The sequence below is a fragment of the Grammomys surdaster genome, unplaced genomic scaffold, assembly GCF_004785775.1.
Source record: "Grammomys surdaster isolate TR1022 unplaced genomic scaffold, NIH_TR_1.0 125635, whole genome shotgun sequence".
Taxonomy (NCBI): Eukaryota; Metazoa; Chordata; class Mammalia; order Rodentia; family Muridae; genus Grammomys; species Grammomys surdaster.
Genome location: NW_021620473.1, coordinates 139,768 through 159,449, shown reverse-complemented (window position 1 = coordinate 159,449; position 19,682 = coordinate 139,768). Strand labels below are relative to the sequence as shown.

Genomic DNA, 19,682 nt, shown 5'->3' with positions numbered 1-19,682 from the left:
ACGTGCTTATTCCAGAAAGTATTGGCAGCAGGACAACTCTGGGCTACACTCACAGCAGCAGACTGTAGTATACACTTCCTTCCAGATCTTCCCTAAGGATCCTTTTGTTACATTGTGTCTCAGTGAATGAAATGTTCAGAAGCAGAGACAAGGCCTACTTTGATGGGCTTTAGAGACTAGGAAGCCGCTATGAAGACAGTACAATGGATGATGCAGCAGACCTGAATCCTGGCCTGGGTGGGTTCTCCAGTTACAAAATGACCAGCATCAAACACTTAAGGCCAGGGCACCAGCAAGGCTCAGGTCGAAACAATGTGGTGTTCCAGAAGCAGAAAGAAGGTGGAGTGCAATGTGGGCATGGAGAAGGGAGATGAGGCACCAGGGAGGAAACCTGGTTCTTATTCTGAGCATAACAACAAGCCTTAAGGAGACTTTAACAAGAATACAGTGCAGAAATGGACCTGCCTGAGCACTATGTGGGTACACTATAGGGGTGAAGCCAGGAGAGCAGCTAGGAGGCTTGGCAGGATAAATGTTGGGAGCGAAGGCAAGGGGAGAACCAAGGATGCAAGAGACTTAAGGAGGACACCCATACGCATGTGAGGAACTGACACCCTGTCAATAAGGCAGGAAAGGGACTTCGATGTGACAGGACTGATTACAAGTACAGACTGTGTACCAGATAAGCATTTATAGGCATTAGCTATGAACTGGGCATTATTGCAATTGTCCTCACTTACAGATGAAGAAACTGAGGCACAGAGAGAAAGAGCAGCTTGTCTGAGATCAGACTGGTATGTGTTAAGGCTAAACCTGGGTCCAGGCCATATGATTCATCAGTATAATCATGCATATTTCTCTGTGTGTTAGCTTTAAAGAGAACTACAATGTATTTACTGTTTCATTACCTCCCCTCATTATAATCAAGCTGCTTTATCTAAAAACAGTCAAGTAGAAAAATAACTAGTGTAAAATGAATTTAGAGATAAATGAGAAAAAAAATTGTGAAAAAATGAATAACTGCTTCAAGACATAAAATGGTTACAGAATTCTCTCCACTGCTGACAAACTGAATGATAAAATGTGTGGCCCACATTATTTACTTTGTACCAATGGTCAGCTCAACCACACTACTGGGCTGAACAATTGGCTTTCAGCCCAAAGCTATGCCACCAAACCCTTTCTTCCTACCATCCTGAGGATGCTGTCACATGGTCCAGTAATATTATGCTTACTGTCAGTTTGCAGTTCCAGCTGACAGAGAAGTAGGTAGTTACATTGGAAATGTAATAACCAGCCTTGCAAATACTAATATACACACCTTGGAAATAAGGATGTCAGGAAAAACAACGCTACTAGAAGACATCCCTTTAAAAGCCAAGAATCTGAATTGAAGTCCAGGATGTATCCAACAGCCCACAGGGTGATCACAGAGAGTAGTAGCAGCAGGAAGAGCTATGGAGAAATAAGAGTTTTAGAACTTTATGAGGGCACTCATGACAATAATTAGTTCAGTACAAGAACTACTTCGTAAGTACAGTACAACTTAATGAAACTAACAAATTTTCTTCAAATTTGCTGTCAAATTTAAAAAATGATTGATTTATACAATAGAGACAATCTTACAAATTTTGCTTAATGACATTTTTCAGTTTTTCCCCACAAAAATGGCATTTTAAAAAGGAAAGTGATAATAAAAATTAAAAATATTTTCTTTTAGTTAGTATTCTACATCACCAAGAATAAAGCAACTAAAGGGACTACCAAAATCAGTATAACCCAGACTAAACTGAAGGGCTACAGTAACTGCACCTTGAGTCCCACCTAGTATGACCCTTCGCTAAGAATGCCAGAGAAACAGTTCTGGAAGGGCTGAGCATGGTTTGGAGTATGTGGAACTGTGAATGGCTGTGGGCACCCAGGGCAGATCCAGGAGGCAGTCTGCACAATGGGCCTAGCTTTTTCCAAGTCTTTAGAGTAAAACCTGGGAAAAGCTTCAGCGAAGCTGAAGGGGGGTCAAAGACTAAAATATTTTTTAGGATGCTAATGCTTGAGCTTACTTTGACAATGTTAAAGGAATGAAACCTGGAGCCAACAGGCCATGGGTAGTGGTACTGGGCTCCACATTCAAGCATTTCAGTGCTTTGCGTGTAAGTCTCTAGAAAGCAAGCTGGGTTTTTGAAATAGCAAAGAGGAAAAAATGCATTTTGTCTTATTTTCTTCCACTTTTACTCATGAATCTGGAAGGAGATAATTTCAAATGGCATCAAGTCTTCAAAATGTTTCCAGTTCTAACTTACTGATATAAAAATAAATTTAGACCTATATAATATAACCACAAAATAATTTCAGAACAGAGAAATAAATGTGAACATCACAACTGTAAATCTTGGACACAACAGTCTTCTACATGAACCACACTATTTATTTACTGGGGGCACCCTTTGTGTGATGCTGTTCTACACACAATAAACTGAAAGGCTTTCTCTCATAAAGCTGAAGTTCCAGCTATGAAGACAAACAGAAATATTAAAGTACATACAAACTGGAACATGTGGAGCTTAGCAGGTGTGCTAGCTAGTTGTAGGTCAACCTGATACAGCTTGGTTATTTGAGAAGAGGGAACCTAAACTGAGAAAATGCCCTCACTAGACTGGCAGGTGGGGCATTGTTAGGATGGATGCTTGATGTGGGAGGGCCCAGAGCACTGTGGGAAGTACCAAACCTGGGCAAGTGGTCCTGTACGTCACAGGGAAGCTAGCTGAGCAAGTGAGGGGGAACAAGGGAAAAAGCAGCACTCCCACACAGCCTCTGTATCAGTTCCTACCTCCACTTTCCTACACCGATTTCCTGCTAGACTTTTTTTGAGGAAGGACTGTGAAATGTTAAGAGAATAAACTTCCCCCACCTAAGTTGCTTTTGGTTATGGTGTTTTATTACAACAATAGAAACCCTAACTAAGACAGCAGGCAGCTGTCAGGATTTAGCTTTTACTCCAGAAGAATGGGAAGATACCTGGGTAATTTGAGGTAAATATGACTTAGATTTTCAAGGACTCATCTGCTATACTAACATGGCATTGGAGGCTGGGGGGTCAAATTCCATCTCTAAGTAGAATAGATATTGGTTGGCAGGACCAACCAGAACCACACTAATGTGAACATGGGATAGACAGAGCAGCCATTTGGAGTGCTCCGACTGAGATGTGAAGATGAGGGAAGGCGGGAAGGAAGAGAACAGGAATTCTGGTTCTAGTGTGCTATCTGCAGATGCCTACGGGAATACTTTCTGATGTGCTATACTGCAATGTCTGTTGGACACCGACTGGATGAGTTAAACAGGTAACGGAGTTAAGCAATCTAGATGGTTATACTGAAGAGAGACATCTGGGGAATGCCAAGATGCAGATGCCTCTTAGGGGACTAATAGGTAGAAAAGAAGGTCTAGGACAGAATCTTGGCATACGGAATTAGAAGTTGGGGAGTCCTCTCCCTACTTTACCCCAACTGACAATTAAGCACAGCACTCATAGTTACTTTCTATGTAAAATCTTGAATCTGCTAATCAGAATTATTCTGAAAGTATAACTATTAATATTACTTGAAAAGACACTATTTGAGAACAAAACTATTGATCAACCAAATATCCATTTTATCAATGTGAATTATATTCACACAACTGTGTCTTAGTTTTCTTAGCCATTTATGAGAGAAAGCTAAAGTTTCTAAACTTTTCTTTTCTTCTCTTTTTCTTTTCAACTGTTTCGTTCACTTTAAGTTTGGAATACTATAGAGAGGGATTGTTAAGTTTAAAAAAATGTGATTTTTCACTAGGAAAATAAATCTACATGAAGACTAATGAGGCTGGACTAATGTGGCATTTGTGATGTGATGAGGTCAGGTTCTAGAGACATACTGACAGCAGGACCAGCCAAAAGGACACCAGAATGGATAAGGATATGACTGACAGCACGCACCATGACAGACAGACAGGAAGGAAGAGCTATCTAAGGCGATGAGGAGGCTCAGTCACAGGCAGGCAGGACAGAAACTCACATTGCAAACATATACTGGACAATGAACTGTGCTCAAGTAGGTGCAATCAAACCCATTTTGCATTTCAATTCATTCCTTGAGTTAATTAGCAAATACCGACCAGTAACACATAGTTTGGCGCCATCTCCCTGAGAATTAAAGATGAACAAGCAGTGGAATGCCCTATTTCTTACTTTGGGCTGTGCGATGCATAGGAAAGATTCTATTAGCAGATCCACTGCAGCACAAAGCTGAATCTCTAGTCTTCTCTACTGCCCTAAAGACAAAGGCTAACAACCCCTATCACATCCAATACCTCACACTTGTGCAGCCATCTCCAGAGCAGAAACTTTTTGTTGGCTCTCATCTTGGCCTCTGTTCGTAGCATGTGAATAATGAGCTGGTTTTTACTTTGTACAGCCATATCAAGAGGTGTTTCTCCCTAAAAAAAAATAAAATAAAAAGTTATATTTATATTTTTAAATACATTATAGGTATTAAAACATCTTTTCACCAGAATCATAGACTTGACATGTTTAAGAGTGGTTATTATTGTTAATATTTATCTTGTGGTACCTAAAACTCAAATGAAGAGCTAGCTACAGTACATTAAATACCCATCTTTTAATTGAAGATATAACGAACTAAAGAAGAGAACGCCAGGTCATACCTTAGCATTTCGGATGTCCAGGCTAGAACCAGCTTCCAAAAGCTTATCAACTGCACTGACATTTCCTGCTGCAACTGCCCAGTGAAGTGGAGTGTTCTGATGTGTTTTATCAACAACACTGAGAGAGGGATTAAACTTTAAAAGAAATCCAGTTGGTTCTGGCCTGTCTCAAAATAGTAACAATACCACAAGGCATTAGTAAGGATGGAGATACATGAAGAAAGTGCAAAGAGAGAAATGTTAAGATTAGTGTACCACTGACCAGCAAACACTCTGAAGAACTCAGGGATCTAGTCTACTTATTAACAAGAAAGATCAAAGAAAAAAGAAAGATAGCCCTTAAACGGCAGCTAACTGTATCCATGACGCAATTTAGACAGTAATGCAGCAGATAAGAAAAATTTTCTTCATGTTGCTGTTTTATTTAGTGATTAATATTTTAAAAAAACTGTCAATTTAACCTTGGCTGATATTAAGTGTTGTACAATTAAACACTAAACACACATCTCAGTTGAGCAGATATGCCTCTGACCGTATCCTGTAACAGACTCTCCTTATGCACCGGCTCTATCAGTGTCTTCACAGCGGTCAGCAAGAGCAAAGAACCTCAAATTCACTGCTGTTAGAAAAGTGGGCTTATCATAGAGATCTGTGATTAGGAGAATATTTAAATTTGTCATGTCTTCAGGTCCAAAGGAAGAATCAGTCAATTAATTAATGAGTATATGCTAAGGAATATGATCCCAGTAAACTTTCAAACTTTTCCATCAAAGCAACCAAGAGAAAAGGTATTCAATGGTGTATTCAAAGAATAGCTCCTCATGTCTACGTGGTAAATCTTCAGCATCTTGCAGACCAAAAATACTTGACAATATATTTACAGAGAGATCATAGGAACCAAGAAGCAGACCGAGGGGATTAACACTCACCCAATTACTTTGTAAGCCGACAGCATGAGAGGAGTCTGTCCGTTGACATCTGTCATATTCACACTCTAGTCAAAAAGGAATCAATTAGCAAAACTGTGAACACAGTATAAAAAGTTGCATTTCTTAGTAGATAAATACTTTAACACCTTTATTTCTGTCACTGCTCTAAAAATGGTGCTAACATTACTTAAGTTAAAAAAAAAAGTGCTTTGCTTTTACAGGGTAAATCCATAGACTGCTACAAAATATTTGGAGAATATGAGCATATGATATAAAGTGTTGTATGATACAAAAGGAAAATGAAGGCCAGCTGACCATCACCACTGAAAATGACAGAGGTCTTGAGGTCATCTAGTGTGAATCCTGCCGCATCCACACTAGCATCCATCCAATAACAAACAGTGCAGTACCTATCTTCAGAGTCACTTCTTTGTTTGCACTTGTTTCAAATAGTTAAACAAGAAACATTTAAAACTCTTTTTATATTTTCTGGAAGAGAAGGAAAAAGGAAATCATATCCTGACAAGAATATAGTCCTTTTACAAAACACAGCCAGGTGAGGTACAACAGTCCTCTGAGCAAGTCAAAGAGTGTAAGTTACTGAGGGTTCTTACAGCCACAGAGAAAGAGAACTTGGGAAGAAGCACAAGGGTCTCCTTTCTCACACATTTTAAACTGAAGCCCAAGATTATAATTATTCCACTTTACTGGGCTGTCTGAGCGAAAGTGCTTATAGAGGGAGAATAATCAATCCAATGGCATTTGTGCGAACATGTTTCCACACTCATTCCAGACAAGACTGCTAACACACAAACCACCTTGCTGTCAGAGCACACTCCAGCAAGCACAGCTGACAGCAGAACTCCCACTGCCGACAGCCTATAATTTAACCAGTGCTCTGAAGAACGTCATTTTCGTGGAATTACTCAGAGAACAATAAATGAGATGTTCACATTCAAATTGGCCTCCCATTTGAGCTCAAATAATGAAAGCAAACGATGGGTTAACAGTGATCTGACAACCATTTCTACACTCAGGCAGAAGGAAATACAGGCTTTGAGGTCATGTTTTTGAAAAAAAACCCCTGAAAATTACTGGTATCATAAGAAAAACTATTACAGGCTTACAAGTTTCAGAAACATTAAATGATGCTGAGCTAAAATAACCTGTCTCTCTCCCTCTAATGAATCCAAAACACAAATGCTCAAGAGCTAGGTTGGCTTACTAAGGTTAGCTATGAGTATCTGGATAGCCATTAACTCCAATTTAAAACCGAGGGTAGACCAGGGCCAATAATCCACACAATATCTTCAAATTATACTCCCCAGAATATAAGGCGCACGTCACACATACCTGCCCCTTTGAGATAAGATAAGCGATGATGGGCATGTGCTGAAACAGGACCGCCAGATGAATGCTGCTGAAGCCCTCTCCATCAATCAGAGTAGGGTCTGCACCGTGCTGGAGCAATAATATGACCATAGGCAAATGCCCCTGTCTGTGAACAGGAAATTTCCTAATGTGTTTTATTCTATAGAAGCAGAATTCATGCAGAAAACCAAAAAGTACCAAGAAAGAAACTACATGACTCTAAGACATGAGGGATTCTGGTTGGACAAAATAACATTTTCTAGTAGGAAGGTGTTTTACATACCAGCAGTTGTACAAGTGACTTCTACTTGTTCGTTTTTTTTTTTTTTTAAAAGAACTATTTTTATTTATGTATAGGTATGTATATGTGCCTGTATGTGTGTATCCCAGAGGTCAGAAGAGGGTGTCTGATTCCCTGGAGCTGAAGTTGCACGCAGGGAGTTGTGAATCACCTTACAGTGGGTTCTAGGTAGAACTCTGGTTCTGCAAGAGCAGCAAGTGCTCTTAACCACTGAGTCATTTTGTCAGCTGCAAATGTCTTTCACTTAAATAGTCCAACTCAGAATTACATGACTATGCTTAGGGCAAATGGTAAACCTTGATAACCTAAATTAAATCTTATGCTGTTCTAGCATGGGCAAGCAGTAATAGCAATGACTAATGTGGACAATGAAAACCTTAAAACCCTGCAGGCTTCATTGATGTTTTTGAAACTAAAACATGATCATGAACCAGAAATATTATGGATATATTGTAAAAATATTAAGATAAGAACCATATATATTTATAAACCATATTATTAATAACCATTTATATAAAGAACCATTTATATATATACATATATATGCAGAACCATATCATATATATATGAGATATGTATTTCCAAATATAACTCATTTTCATGGAAACTAACATCAGTATCTTGAAGGACAAAAGTGATGCTTAGGTTCTTCAAAACTCTTGCCTATGGAAAGAAGATTCAGCTCTCTGCCTTCCAGTAACAATGAATTTCACTTGAGTTACAATCTCAGCATGCAGAGTGGGTTACGCAGACAGATTTAGACCCTCAGCTTCAGAGGATCAGTGCACCTCACAGCAAAGAAGAAGATACCATAAATGCCATGTTAAGCCGGCCTACTCAAGATTATCCTGCACCAACTTCAAAGGAGTTTACCCATTTGATCTTAAGAGACAAAGACTCTTTAAGGAGACTGAGGGACTCAATCTCCTTAAAGCAGCACTTCACTGAGTTTCCAAATGAGTAGCTAAGGTTGAAGATTGACTTTACAGTTGAACTACTGCGTTCATTTATACAAACCGAATAGAGATACTCGTGCCAGTTTCAAAACAGAAATTCCAACACATTTGAGTCTGATAATCATACTGGAACATAAGGTCAAACACTAAAACAACTCTTCTAGAAACCCCAAAGCCCTACTTAATTAAACAAAACAAAACAAAACAAAACAAAACAACCAACCAACCAAACAAACAAAAAAGACCTAGGGAACCAAAGGAAAAAAAAAAACAACAAAAAAACCCATCCCCCTGCCTGCAGCTGAGGTTATTACATGCTGCCACTAGCCATGTACATGGAAACTTCAAAAGACATCTTACCGGATGGCCCAGTGAAGAGGAGTTGAATTTAAGTCACCACCCAACTGATCTATCACAGCACCTTTGGAAATATAAAACCTGTTAAAAGCAATTAAAGACATGAAATTTAAGATTCGCATTGAAAAAGAAAAAGCTTTCTTCTATCCTCCCCTCCCTTACAAGATAAAGTTTCATGTATCCCAGGCTGGCCTCAAACTCACTAGGTAGCCAAAGATGACCTTGAACTAACTTCTGATCCTCCTGTCTCCACTTCCTGAGTGCTGGGAATGAAGGTGTGTACCACCAGACGCAGTTTTATGTGGCACTGGGATCCAACCCAGGGCTCTATGTCTGACAGGCAAGTACTCTACCAACCCAGTCAGGCAAGTACTCTACCAACCCAGTCCAACTTTTTCTTCACACTGTATTATAAAACAGAAATTACAGTAACTCTCCTGAAGGGCCTAGATCAATGCAAGTCTCAAAATAATGTATAACAGTATCAGACAAATCTCTGGTGAAACACTTAATAGCATAGTTATAATTGTTTTTGCTATAACTAGCATTCCCCTATCACCTACAAGCCCAACACATGGTGACCTTTCTGAACACTCTAATGACTACAGCACTCTTAAATAACTTCAAAGCAGAAAGAGAAAGGTGAGATCATATCATTTTTAGCAGTTCATAATTAGAAATAGTACGTGGGAATAAATTCTTAAAGCAGTAAAAAATGAATTTAAAATCACTTTAGACAAATTAGAAGTTGTGAATGTTCCATTTTGGGAACAAAGACTATAAAGTATTGTATATAGTGAACCTATAAATGTAATGAAGACAATTTTCTTCTCTAGTTTAGAGAAGTTTATTTTCCTTACTTCAAATATGTGCTTCATGTAGCACATTATCTAAAGAATATACCTAAGTTTGTCTGTTGGTATGACATGTTAGAGGATTTTAAACTAATAAATTTTAATTTTTTTTAAGCCTCAAGAATTTTAAACATATAGTCCTCTGATTTGAAACGTATACACTCAAATTCTCACTACCCACTAGCATTTTACACACTAAATTAGAAACTGTTATACCAAACAATGTATAGGCAGCAGGGCTTTCTTTATGAAGAACTATATAAACCATTATATGCTTGTTCCAAACCATAGTCCATATGAACTTTTTTCAGAGTCTAATTCTCTACATATCTATTCCTCATGATGTTATAACCCAAAATACTTCATTGCTTCTTCTAGACTTAGATACAACTGCTACCCTGAGGAAGTAATCTTATACTTTTCTTTTCAAAACACATCCCCTTTCCCTGACTATCCTTTATCTTTATGATGGACCTGCTTTTCGATTGGCCCTCTCCAATGCTATGGTAACTCATGTGTGGAAAATTCCAGGTTTTCACTTATAATAGAAGACTACAGGTGGCCCAACCCATACAAAAACAAAACAAAAGAGAGTTCTAGAACAATAAGGATCAGTACATGTGCACAGACATGCGCGTGTGAGCGCGCGCGCGCACGCGTGCGCACACGCGCACACACACACACACACGCACACACACACACATCATCTTACTTTACAAGCTCCAGCCGGTTGTTAATGGCAGCCCAGTGAAGAAGAGATACATTTTCTCTGTCTGGTTGTCTGACATCATATCCTGCCTCTACCAGCTCTTTACATCGTTCAAATATTCCATATCTTAAATAAGAAAAAGAAAACCACAATTAATACATTATATAATAATTTTATATGTCAAAATTTCTTCCTTTTACCATGACCTTTACTATTATTTTTTAAACTTTAATGCAAACAACTTTTTAGTCAACATGGAAATACAAAGCAGGTGTCCCCTGGTATCCTTGGAGCCCCGTATCCTGGAATCCTCCCAGATCCCAACATCTGTGCATCTGTTCGAATCCCTTATAAAATAAGGTGCCATATATAGTAATCATGCGTATCTCCCCACATACGTTATGTCATATAGGTTACTTATATACTACAGATGCCATGTAAATAACCGTCATACTGTACTATATAGGCAACCATGACAGATTTAAAGTTCTATGAATGTACAGTGCATGTTCAGGTGCAGTATTTTTTTATTTTTATCTTTTTTATGTTTTTTTCCATTTATTCATTCATTCATTCATTCACTCACTTTACATCCCAACGTACGTCCCAATATTCACCCCTCCTCCCTGTTCCTCCCTTACATAGGCCCTCCCTCAATTTCCCTCTCCCCTTATTCTCTGAGAGGGGGGAGGAAAACATTTTGAATGCAGGAATGGCTGAAACTGTGATTGCTGAATTCCACAACAGAGAATTCTTAGACACGGTCTAACTCTAATTAGCACACAAACAGAGCATAATGTAAGCAAACAAAAGTAAGCTCAGTGTTCTTATTGATGGATTCATCCTCATGGAGGGGAAACAAACTGTCTCAAGCCTTAATCCTCACACCAGCTCTCCTTCAATAATTTCAGTTGTCTACACACACACACACACACACACACACACCATTTTACTTTACAAGTCAGGTGTTGGCTCCTGACTACAGTCTTATCTCGGAAGCAAACTATACCTAGGCAACTACCTTACAATGTAGGTGAAACCCCAAAAGCAAACTTGGAATGAGATAACTTCAACAAGAAATAGCCAGGATGTAAAGCCAGGCAAGAGTCCTTCCTGGAGAACTGAAATATGACACACGTGCTGTAACTTAAGAAGGGAGGACATTCTGAACAGGAAGAATAGCACATATAAAAACTTAGATAGGAAACACTGCATAGATGTTCAGAGAAACAGAAGCAACTGAGCAATGGTGAGCTTAGTATAGTGAAGAGGGAAGGGCAAGGCCAGGACCACACAAGGTGGATGAGACTGTGAGTCCATCTTCAGTTCAGTGGGAAAGCAAGAAAGCCATTAGAAAAGGAGAAGTGCTGAGAAGTTGAGTTTTAAGAATGATTATGTGAGTGGCAATATGAAAGAAGCAGCTTAGAGCGGCGTGAGTAGAATTCAGAGACCAGCACGGGGTGACAGCTGTAAATACAGATGAGAACATAAGTGTAAGAGGAACAAAAGGAACACAACAGGGGAGTCTAGAAGATAGTCTCATGAGTTATTTTTTAATGCTTTCATAATTTTAAAAATCATACACTGGCAACATTTCTTTTTAACAGAAACTAAGCACAACATACATTTTTAGTAGTTTCTCTGAAACTTACTTCTATTTAGAAGGACCTGAAAACTGCAACTGGCCCTCAGAGGTCAAAACTCAAATCAACTGACAAAATGATCTCACTTTTTCACAGTTAAATGAAAACGTTTTGCTTGATAAAATATGTATGTGTACACAATACACGGAAGCTTTTAATAATGGCACATCGTCAGAGCTGGACTATCCATCTTTTAAAGGTCACTTTGGCATTTTACTGGAAAAGAATATTTCTTTTACTTGAGAAACAAGGAGGACACATTTTTGGTTGCACATAACTTTGTCTATCTGTTTCAGTCTCCTTTCTAAATATCTAAACCATTAACCTGTGGGTTATTAATATGTTTCACAATATGCTCAAAAGCAAGAGGTGAGATGGTCCCTGAAATGAACAGGCTCCATGAAGGTGGCCCTGGCAATCAATGACAACATGGATATCCACATAATGTTCACTGTAAGTAAAAAAATTTAAATTTCCTTTTATTTTCAGCATAAGGAATAGATCCATTAGAATATACTTCTACCTGTCCTCTGGTGCCCACAAACAAAAATATACAGGAAATATATAATAATTAACGATTAATATCCACAAACATGAGCTGCTATTTCCCATTCCACTCCTGTATTAGGTTGTAGCACACTTTAAATTCAAATCAGAATCTAGTTTTAACCTTGTTCCAAATCATTCATTTGTTCAGTGAACATTTTACCAGGCAGCTAATAAAAGACTTGGGGCTACAAAGATAAAGGAGATAAGTTCTGCTGAAAAGCAGCTCACAATCTAATGGAAGTAAGTGCCTGACACAGGAGCAGCCGAGGTATACTGCACTAAGTACTCTGATGCTGGAATGGCAAACACATTTGGTGCTGGAGCTGTTAGGATACAGTAACAAAGTGTCCACAGAGTGCCATAGCCATTATCATAACTGAAGAGACTCTAAGGATAAAACAGCGCATCCAGGAGACTCACTGTGTAGCTTTGACAATGTCACAGTTACTGGAGTCCTCTATAAGAGGAAGAATTTCTTTTGCTTTCGCAAGTTCTTTGTTTTCGTGTACACAGATGCCGTGTCGACCAAATCCTGGAACATGGGAGCCATGGCTGTGATTCCTGCACTGAAGAGTAAGAGCAATTGACAAAGCATGTAGAAGAATTAATACCATAATTCAATCATGTAATCAAGCATTTCATACCATCGACAATACCTATGCTAACAAATCAAATTGCTTTAATCTCTTACAGGAGTGTTTTAGTGAAGATTTTATCTTAAAAGATGCTTAAAATGAGGAAAATCTAAATTATAAATGTCATAAAAACAGGTCATTTGAAAAGGCACAAATGTGCCTTGGTAGCTGCAGTAGCAGAGGGTCATGGACACTGACAATGAAGGAACATCACCAGAATCTTGTTTTCAGAGTTGTGGTGAGCACACCCTAAAAAATATTCTCACTTCCTAATGATCAAGCTCTTGCAATTTCCTTTGTCTTTGAAGACGGAAATTCCCGAGATAAGGAATATGACAACAGTGGTGGAATAATGTAGTCTATGACAGGGTGAACAAGGCTGTCTTAGCAGCAGCTCCTATTGGTTTTGCAAAGGCAGGCTGCTATGAAACAAAAGGGACGGCAAAGAGCCCAGGTGGCAAGAACCAAACTTTCACTTCTAGAAGTGAAAGTGCTCCTGGGTGACAGACATCAAGAAAATGAAAGTGTGTATCAAGCAACCGCAGAGTTGAATTGCATTACTAACCACATAAGTTTGAGAAAGAACTCTTAAGTTATATTAGGGAACACAGGTCAGCCATGACACCAGCTTGTGAGATCCTGAGCGAAGGATCCAGGTAAGCTGTGTTTGGACTTCTGACAAGCAGAATCGCTGAGTTAATAAACAGGCACTCTAAGCCATTATATGTGTGGTCATTTGTGATGCAGCAACAGCCAGTATAGAAGTCACCAGGTTGATGTAAAATGACCCAACATTACTATACCACCATTATTATACCACTTATGTGGCCACACATAAGTGTGGATCTTCCTAGCTTGGGGCTACTGCTAACAGTATTTCTGTGCACACTCTTGTATGTATGTCTCTGGATATTCATGCATAAACAATTCTTAACAATGTGTAACCAGAGTTTAACTGTCTGGCATTTAAGGTATGCTAGGCCCATCTTAAAATGGCCAAATCAATTAAGCTTTCCAGAGCAGGGCCTGGAGACATTCATGGCTCTCATCCTTACAAACTGTTGGTATCATCAACCCTGCTTGCTGATGCTATATGGGACTTCTAGTTTGTCTTAGATGGCAGCACTTAAACACCTGAGTATAAGTTCTTTTCTCAGCTATTTATAAAAGAGAGCCTTCTACTTTAGTGTACAATGCAATAACCAGAATTAGATCTCACCATTGACTAATCCTAATTTAAAGAAGACCTAGAAAACTGGACAGAACACCTGAAATAAACTATTTTAACTATGAGTAACAGGAAAGTAGCCAAGAAATGAGAACTTAAGAAATTTTGTTTTGGAGGGGGGTGTGGAGGGAGTGTGAGCACACATGAATGAAAGGGCATGGAATTGGGTAATAAAAAATTATAGAAATGTTGCTGTGCCAGCTTGCAAGCCTAGGCTTTAGAAACTGGAAGCTTTCTCTTGTTGTCTCTTAAGACTCACTTCTTTTAGAATTCAGCTACCATGCTGCGCAGAAGACCAGGTACCTGTTGAGAGTCATCATCAACTGCTAGATCTTCAAGTAAAAACACTCCTAGATAATTCCAGTCCTACCTAGCAATTCACATCTAGCTTATGAGTCTTTCCTACTGAGGCTCTAGACACAATGGAACAGGGAGACAAACCAACCTGAATCAGTATATTCAAACTTTAGCTGTTTTCTATGCCATGATGCTTTTGAGCATGCTCAACAGACATCTTTAAGCTATATGGGAACTATGATGCAATCAAATTATTTTTAAAATAGCAAACAATCTTGGAGTTACAGTGGATTCTAAGAGAAAATCATGATCTGGAAAACTCTGGCAAGGCTGACTAGCAAATAAAATGGGGGTTGGGAGGTATGACAGAAAACCATTAAAATGTCACAATATTAACAGAAGCAACAGAGTTAAATTTGCTATTGGGTGAACACTAGTGTTAGATTCATTTTTTATGCTTGACACAAAGCAATGGTTAATGCATTGGCTACAAATCACTACCGTCACAGCACTTATACACAGCAGAGGAGAGAGCACATCATCAGAATCAATAGCATAGTGCATGATATTAAATGCTGGGGAGAAATATGAAACCAGGAGGGAGGTCAGGGAGTGTTAGTGATGACAATGAGAAAGGCCCGCGATTTTAAGTATAAGGGCATCAAAATACTACACTGTGGTGAAATTTGTCTGAAGACATTATAGAAATGGAGGAATAAGCCACATCAATACTCAGTAGCGACTCCAGATAGAGCATTCCAGATACAGTAAGTAAGTAAGTAAGTAAGTAAGTATTAAGGTCTACAGCCCAGTGTAGCTGGGAGTTTCTTGAGCAAACAAAACTGTAAAAGATGAGGTGTTAAATATAACCGAGAACCAGGCTGGGTAGGAAAATTCTGACAAAAACAAAACAAACAAACAAACCAAAACCAAAACCTATCAGTACTAAGCAGCAAATTCAACAAAAGAGATGCTTTGTCTGCTTTGTTCATGAAGTATATATAGAGCCCAACTTCCAGGAGACATTCAAAACACATTTATGAGATGAATGAATAGAATCTTGGCTGTGCCACTTTTGTTGCTCTCTAGCATGTGACTACAGTTTCTTGAGTGTCCGTTCTCCCTTTTAAAATTAGAAATAATTACTCATACCTAGCTCACAAGTGAGTAGTGAAGAGCAAGACTAGGGGAATTTCAAGTGGCAACAGCAATTATCATTAACAACAGGCTATCCTGCCCCACTAACTTCAACCTCTAACACCATCTTCTCCCTTCTGATGTCATGGAACTTGAGCAGGGTTATTTTTCCTTCAGCATAGAGGAGTAAACCTAAGCTCTCACAGGCTTTTATTAATGAGTGACAGTAATTAAGAAATGATGGCTACTCTTACCAACGTTTGAGCCTGAGAAAAATCATGAGACACTGCTTCATGTAAAGAGTCTGTGCTCCTTCATAGCAATTCAGGCTCCCTGTACATTATTTTTATTTCTTTTAAAATGCAAGAACTCCCAATAAAAACACCTCAGCATGTTATTTTCCACTTAAACCTACACCAAACTGGCTGAAGAAGAAAAATAGACATGAAGAACACTCTTGGGACTAGGGAAAAAAAATTTTTTTTAAAGTGTCCAAGCAATGTGACTACTTCAAACTGCTTGAAGAAAACAATCTACTTCTAGCTTAATTTGAATTAGAGACTTTGTCAGTTTCTCACCTGAAAATGAGGATTTCTTTTGCTTAAGGACTTTGATGCTAGGATAAAAAGGTCCACATAAATGCATGTAGCACATGCCAAACATTTGCTAGGAATGAAGAGACCTGAAAATATTAAGTGGGGATCTATTCACTGCCAGTTATTAGTCTTTAGAGGTCACAATCAAAAAGGACAAATTCTTAATTCTCTTGGCTTTTATAGCTTCCCCTTTGACCTCCTCTGTCCTTTGGGACTAATCTAGCCCTTCCCAGGATAGACTCCTTTGGGATTTTGCAGACGGTACCATGGAGCTTCCTTCCTCCTTCCTCCACAGGCTCGATGCTTTCAAGGAGTAGGAAGGATGTGGCACTAGGGCTGGAAATTTCTCAACAGAATCTCTCAGACTGCAGGCCAAGGTCCAAGCTGGCAGTGCTACCTGAGGTGTGTCACCTGACACCTTACAGGTCCCCGGCCAACTTAGGCACCGGTGCGTGACGCCCTGCCGCCGAATGGAGGAGGCAGGAGCGCCCTACCTCGCTTTGCGGCCACCTCAAAGGACAAGCAGCATCTTTCTTAGTGTGGCTAAGGCCCAGGCCCCGCCGTCCTCGGGGAACAGCCTCACCTGGCCGCGGCTTGGGTCCCCACCGCCGCCCACGTCCAGCCGAGCTCACCTGCGAGCCCAGACCCGGGCCCTCCATCACGCCCCGCGCCCGCCCGGCCGCGGCTTCTGAGCGAAGTGGCGGCCGTGGCTCTCGGAGCACGCCTCAGCCGCCTCTCGCCCACTTCCGGCTTGCGCCCCGCCCTCCTAAATGCGCGCTTCCCAGCGCTGCCAATCAGCCACGAGAAGCCAATCCCCGGCCTCTCTCTCATGGGGGCGGAACTTTCTCACCTCCAGAGAACCGCCGGTCATCTCCGCCCTCTGCTCCGCCCCCGCTATGTTCTTTCCTTCAGCCCTACCCTTGGCATCACTTCAGGTTCCCACTTGGAAGGCCCTACAGGTGCATGTTCAGGCTGTTATTCCCAAAACTAGATGTCCTTATGGGAATCTCTCCATCACTTCAGTCTTCTCAACTGTGAAATGGAGTCAAAAACAACTTCATGTAAGCGTTTGGAAAATTAATCGAGGATAAGTATGCACAGTTCCACAGCAGGGGTTTTGGCAAATGAAGAGCATACTGTCTCATGGACAGTCTCACAGATGTTAGCTGTTAAAGTGTCTGCTGCGCTTCAGTCATGTGCTCTTGAGCAAGGCACTTCTCCCATCAGGGCCTGGTTCCTCATAGAAAGCAGAAGATATGAGCAGTGGTAAAGGCATTTGGCAACAAGTGTCACGTCCTGAGTTTGTTCTCCAGGATCATGGTGGGAAGGGAAAAGGCTCAATGTTTTCCACTGATCCTTACACACACACACAGCTCTCTCACCATGCCACTCCCCCACCCCGAACAGAACACACAAATAAATCAATAAGAGACAAAATAAGTTTGAGAAGAAAGCAGAAAAATGAGAGTTCCACAGGGAAGGTAGAGATAAACTGGACAAGCCTCCCTCACCTCTCCCTTTTGGTGGAATGCATGCAGAAGCTGACATGTAAGTCTTGTACAGATTGGTGGGCTATGGAATAAGAATACTCTTGGTTCTTACCAGTGGGGAGCTCTCTCCTACCCCTGCATCCAGAAAACAATGGGGCTTTCCTAGGTGTGCACTCAACACAGTCCTTTGTGATAATTCCTTGTTGTGTCTATTACTAAAACCAGCTTGGTTAGATCCTCAGAAGCTAATTCAGAATAGAATTAATATTGTGACTCGATGTTCTATAAACCATGAAATAAGTGTCTGGAAATAAAGTGCTGGGTTTACCCATGAAAAAATATTACCCTGAAACAGTAAAATTGTAAGTATTATTACCATCAGTGGCCCTACTTATTGGGCACATCATAGGTTACCCACAAAGCCAACACCCACTGAGGATGGGAAACATGTTGTGTTTGTCTAGGAACTCCCCGTGCCCAGAACAGCATTGAGACCTAGAAACTATCTACCATAATTACAGTGAGTAAATGGGTGGATATACGAATGTGTCATCAACTTTTATGATGCTATGCAGAGCAAACTGAATGACAAATAGAAGGACGGGCGAGTGACTTCCTCCAGAGCAAAAGGAAAAGGCAGGCGATTTGAATAGTGTAGGATGAAGCCTGCGGAGGGTTTCAAAGTGGAGAGGACCTTGTAATGTAGTCACTCCCTGATCATTACCTAATCTGATGTCTGTTTATTGACCACTTAGTGTGCGTTAGCGACTGTACTGGTGCTCTGCATACGGTTTTAGCTGATTGCATAAATTCCCAATCATTTGCTTAATGCTTGTCAGAGAGAGGGTTCAATCGCATTTCTTTTATGAGTTAGTGCTTCAGCCGATGTAGTTTGTTTCTTTCATCTTTAAGGACTCATTAAGGTGCTGTTGAACTCGAGGGAGGCTTGAAATCTATCCCATGCTTTTATTTTGATGTCTCAACATACTGGAAGAGTCTGCACTGAATAAATTCTATCCTGACACCCTACTTCTTAGTCAGGCTCCTGATTCTACCCTGCTCATTAGTTTTATCCCTCCAACAAGCTACTCAAGGTTAAGATAAGCATATCTGTGTCTAATTCCTCTGTGGAAGTGAGCCTAGAGATGTGAAGGGCTGTCGCTGTCTCTCATCTTTGAGAATACCTTTGTCGACATGCCCCAGTAGACACACATGAATGTGTGCATGAGCTCCTGAAGCTTGCCCCAGCTTGACTCACTGCTTCAGCCTTTAGTGATTTTGTGATCTTCAAAATGCTGCTACGTCTTTGCCCTTCAGTTCTCTCATCTGTAAATAGGACACCAAGTGATATTTACTTCCTGGTACTGTTGAAAGGGTTAAATGAGTTGATGTGTGTGAAGTGTGTAGAGGACAGCTTGGTACACTCTAGGCTTTGTAAATGGGTTAGTTAGTATCATTAAAATTGCCGTGCCCCTCCTTAGGAGTGGGATTGGGAGAGCATTGAATGGGACCAGCTGGGTGCTGGTGTGTAAAGGGGACAGGATAGAGATTCAGCAAGCCTGAATCACTTACACTCTGCGTGTACTAAATTTCCAGGGTTGCTGTAAAAAAAAAGCAGTACTGACTGAATGGCCAAAGGGCCAGCGAATTATTGTCATATAGAGCTGAGTGCTGGACCCCTAAGTCAAGGTCTTCACAGGCTTAGTTTCTTCTGAGGCTGGTCTCCTTAGCTTGCAGATGGTCATGTTCTCCATTTGCCTTCTCAGCTCTTCGCTGCATGTAATTTGTTTCTTAATTCCTTCCCCCTGTATGTACAGGAGTTAAATTGGATTAGAGCTCACTCCGACCATATCTTACCATTATTATCTTATATGAAAAACCCTATGGATAAATACAGTTACATTCTGAAGTACTGGGGTTTAAGAT

At 40.2% G+C, this 19,682-nt stretch overlaps 1 protein-coding gene across 1 annotated transcript in view; it reads right to left on the bottom strand.

Annotated features, from left to right (window-relative positions):
* Zdhhc13 (zinc finger DHHC-type containing 13) overlaps positions 1-16,983 on the bottom strand; it is a 36,013-nt gene extending 19,030 nt beyond the window's left edge. The window contains exons 1-9 of the mRNA XM_028787460.1: positions 16,899-16,983; positions 12,794-12,939; positions 10,185-10,307; positions 8,622-8,699; positions 6,987-7,131; positions 5,634-5,698; positions 4,705-4,867; positions 4,351-4,476; positions 1,322-1,455 (exon numbers count right to left, since the gene is read on the bottom strand). Coding sequence (XP_028643293.1) covers positions 1,322-1,455; positions 4,351-4,476; positions 4,705-4,867; positions 5,634-5,698; positions 6,987-7,131; positions 8,622-8,699; positions 10,185-10,307; positions 12,794-12,939; positions 16,899-16,925 — 1,007 coding nt within the window. The 5' untranslated portion in view covers positions 16,926-16,983. The remainder of the gene's footprint in view (positions 1-1,321; positions 1,456-4,350; positions 4,477-4,704; positions 4,868-5,633; positions 5,699-6,986; positions 7,132-8,621; positions 8,700-10,184; positions 10,308-12,793; positions 12,940-16,898) is intronic.
* Between the last annotated feature and the right edge of the window lie 2,699 nt (positions 16,984-19,682).